The sequence below is a fragment of the Microtus ochrogaster genome, chromosome 10 (genome assembly GCF_000317375.1).
Source record: "Microtus ochrogaster isolate Prairie Vole_2 chromosome 10, MicOch1.0, whole genome shotgun sequence".
Taxonomy (NCBI): Eukaryota; Metazoa; Chordata; class Mammalia; order Rodentia; family Cricetidae; genus Microtus; species Microtus ochrogaster.
This window is the reverse complement of record NC_022016.1, coordinates 64,409,972-64,411,285: the sequence shown is the minus strand read 5'-3', so window position 1 is coordinate 64,411,285 and position 1,314 is coordinate 64,409,972. Positions and strand designations below refer to the sequence as shown.

General features: G+C 36.8%; 1 protein-coding gene across 1 annotated transcript in view; it reads left to right on the top strand.

Annotated features, from left to right (window-relative positions):
• Nucleotides 1-56: 56 nt before the first annotated feature.
• The window catches only part of LOC101984748 (cytochrome P450 2J6-like), an 18,402-nt gene continuing 17,144 nt past the window's right edge, over nt 57-1,314 (top strand). The window contains exon 1 of the mRNA XM_026782145.1: nt 57-1,041. Coding sequence (XP_026637946.1) covers nt 813-1,041 — 229 coding nt within the window. The 5' untranslated portion in view covers nt 57-812. The remainder of the gene's footprint in view (nt 1,042-1,314) is intronic.

Genomic DNA, 1,314 nt, shown 5'->3' with positions numbered 1-1,314 from the left:
TTAGGGGAAGGCAGGGTCTCCTTTGCCTAAATAGATGCTAGATATTGTGATTAACTAGGATTTCATGGTTGCTATATCTGCCTAGTACACATGCATTTCAATCTTTCTCTGGACTGATGTCCTTTTTTTCTCTGCCTCATTGAGTGTCAAAATTTTTAACTTCCAACCTTTAATATCTTTGAAAGACTTGCGTCTTCATGAGTTAGTCTAGGAACAAGTTGATGATCATTTGGTTCATGTTGGATAGATATATGAATGAATGACTTAGGAGAAAATTTCTAATCCTGAAATTGTTTGAAGTTTGGTGAAAAAGAAAAAGAAATCAGGAACATTTCTATCACACCAATAACAGAGTTCCCTTAGTGTCTGTCCAAGTTGTCACACATGTACATCCCATGTTAAGCATGTTGATGAGTGCGGGGCATTATTTTCCTATTAAACCATTTCTCCTATGAGGATGTCCACAACCTGCACCAACATCAAGCCTATACGCACCCTCCTTGCCCTTTGTCAGGTCAAATGTGTCACATGCTCTCCTTTCATTAGATTTCAGGGTGCTGTCGATCAGTGATTTTGCTTCTTCTTTGAAACTTATATCCTCATGTTTTTCTCTAGGTAGACATTGTAGGTGCATAGTCAGTTCATGAGACTTATATTAATGAACTTTTATATAATATAACAAAACTTTTTCCTAATTTGAATTTGAGTTTAGTGCAGTTAAGGAAACCACAACTTCAGAAATATTTCCACAGACAATGGTACATCTCCCCACTCACAGAAACCTCTCAACATGAATCCCATTAGCTACACACATGCCTGCCATCCTTGGAAACACAGACACAGGCACACTTAACTATAACTCTTGGTATATTTTTCAGTTTGTGAAGAAATATGGGAACATTTTTAGCCTGAATCTTGGTGATATAAATTCAGTAATGATAACTGGACTCCCCTTAATCAAAGAAGTCTTTACTCACATGGAAGAAAACATTTTGAAACGCCCTATCACTCGTACCCGAGAACGTATCTCTAATAACAATGGTAAGTTTATTGAGCAACATGGTGTGTGCATTATAGTGCTTCTGATATGTTAAGCATACCTGTATCTAACTTTCCAACATGGCCATAAACAGTTCCACCATAATTTATTATATTTAAAGGAAGCAGAATGTCACATTTCCTGAATGAAAGCACCCATCAGAGTACTAAACAGTGTCATCTCATTTCAAGAGATTAGAAATAACCACATTTTGAATTAGCTAATTATAAATGTGTTGGTGAGAAGGAACCATTGCATCCAGCCACAGCCAGACA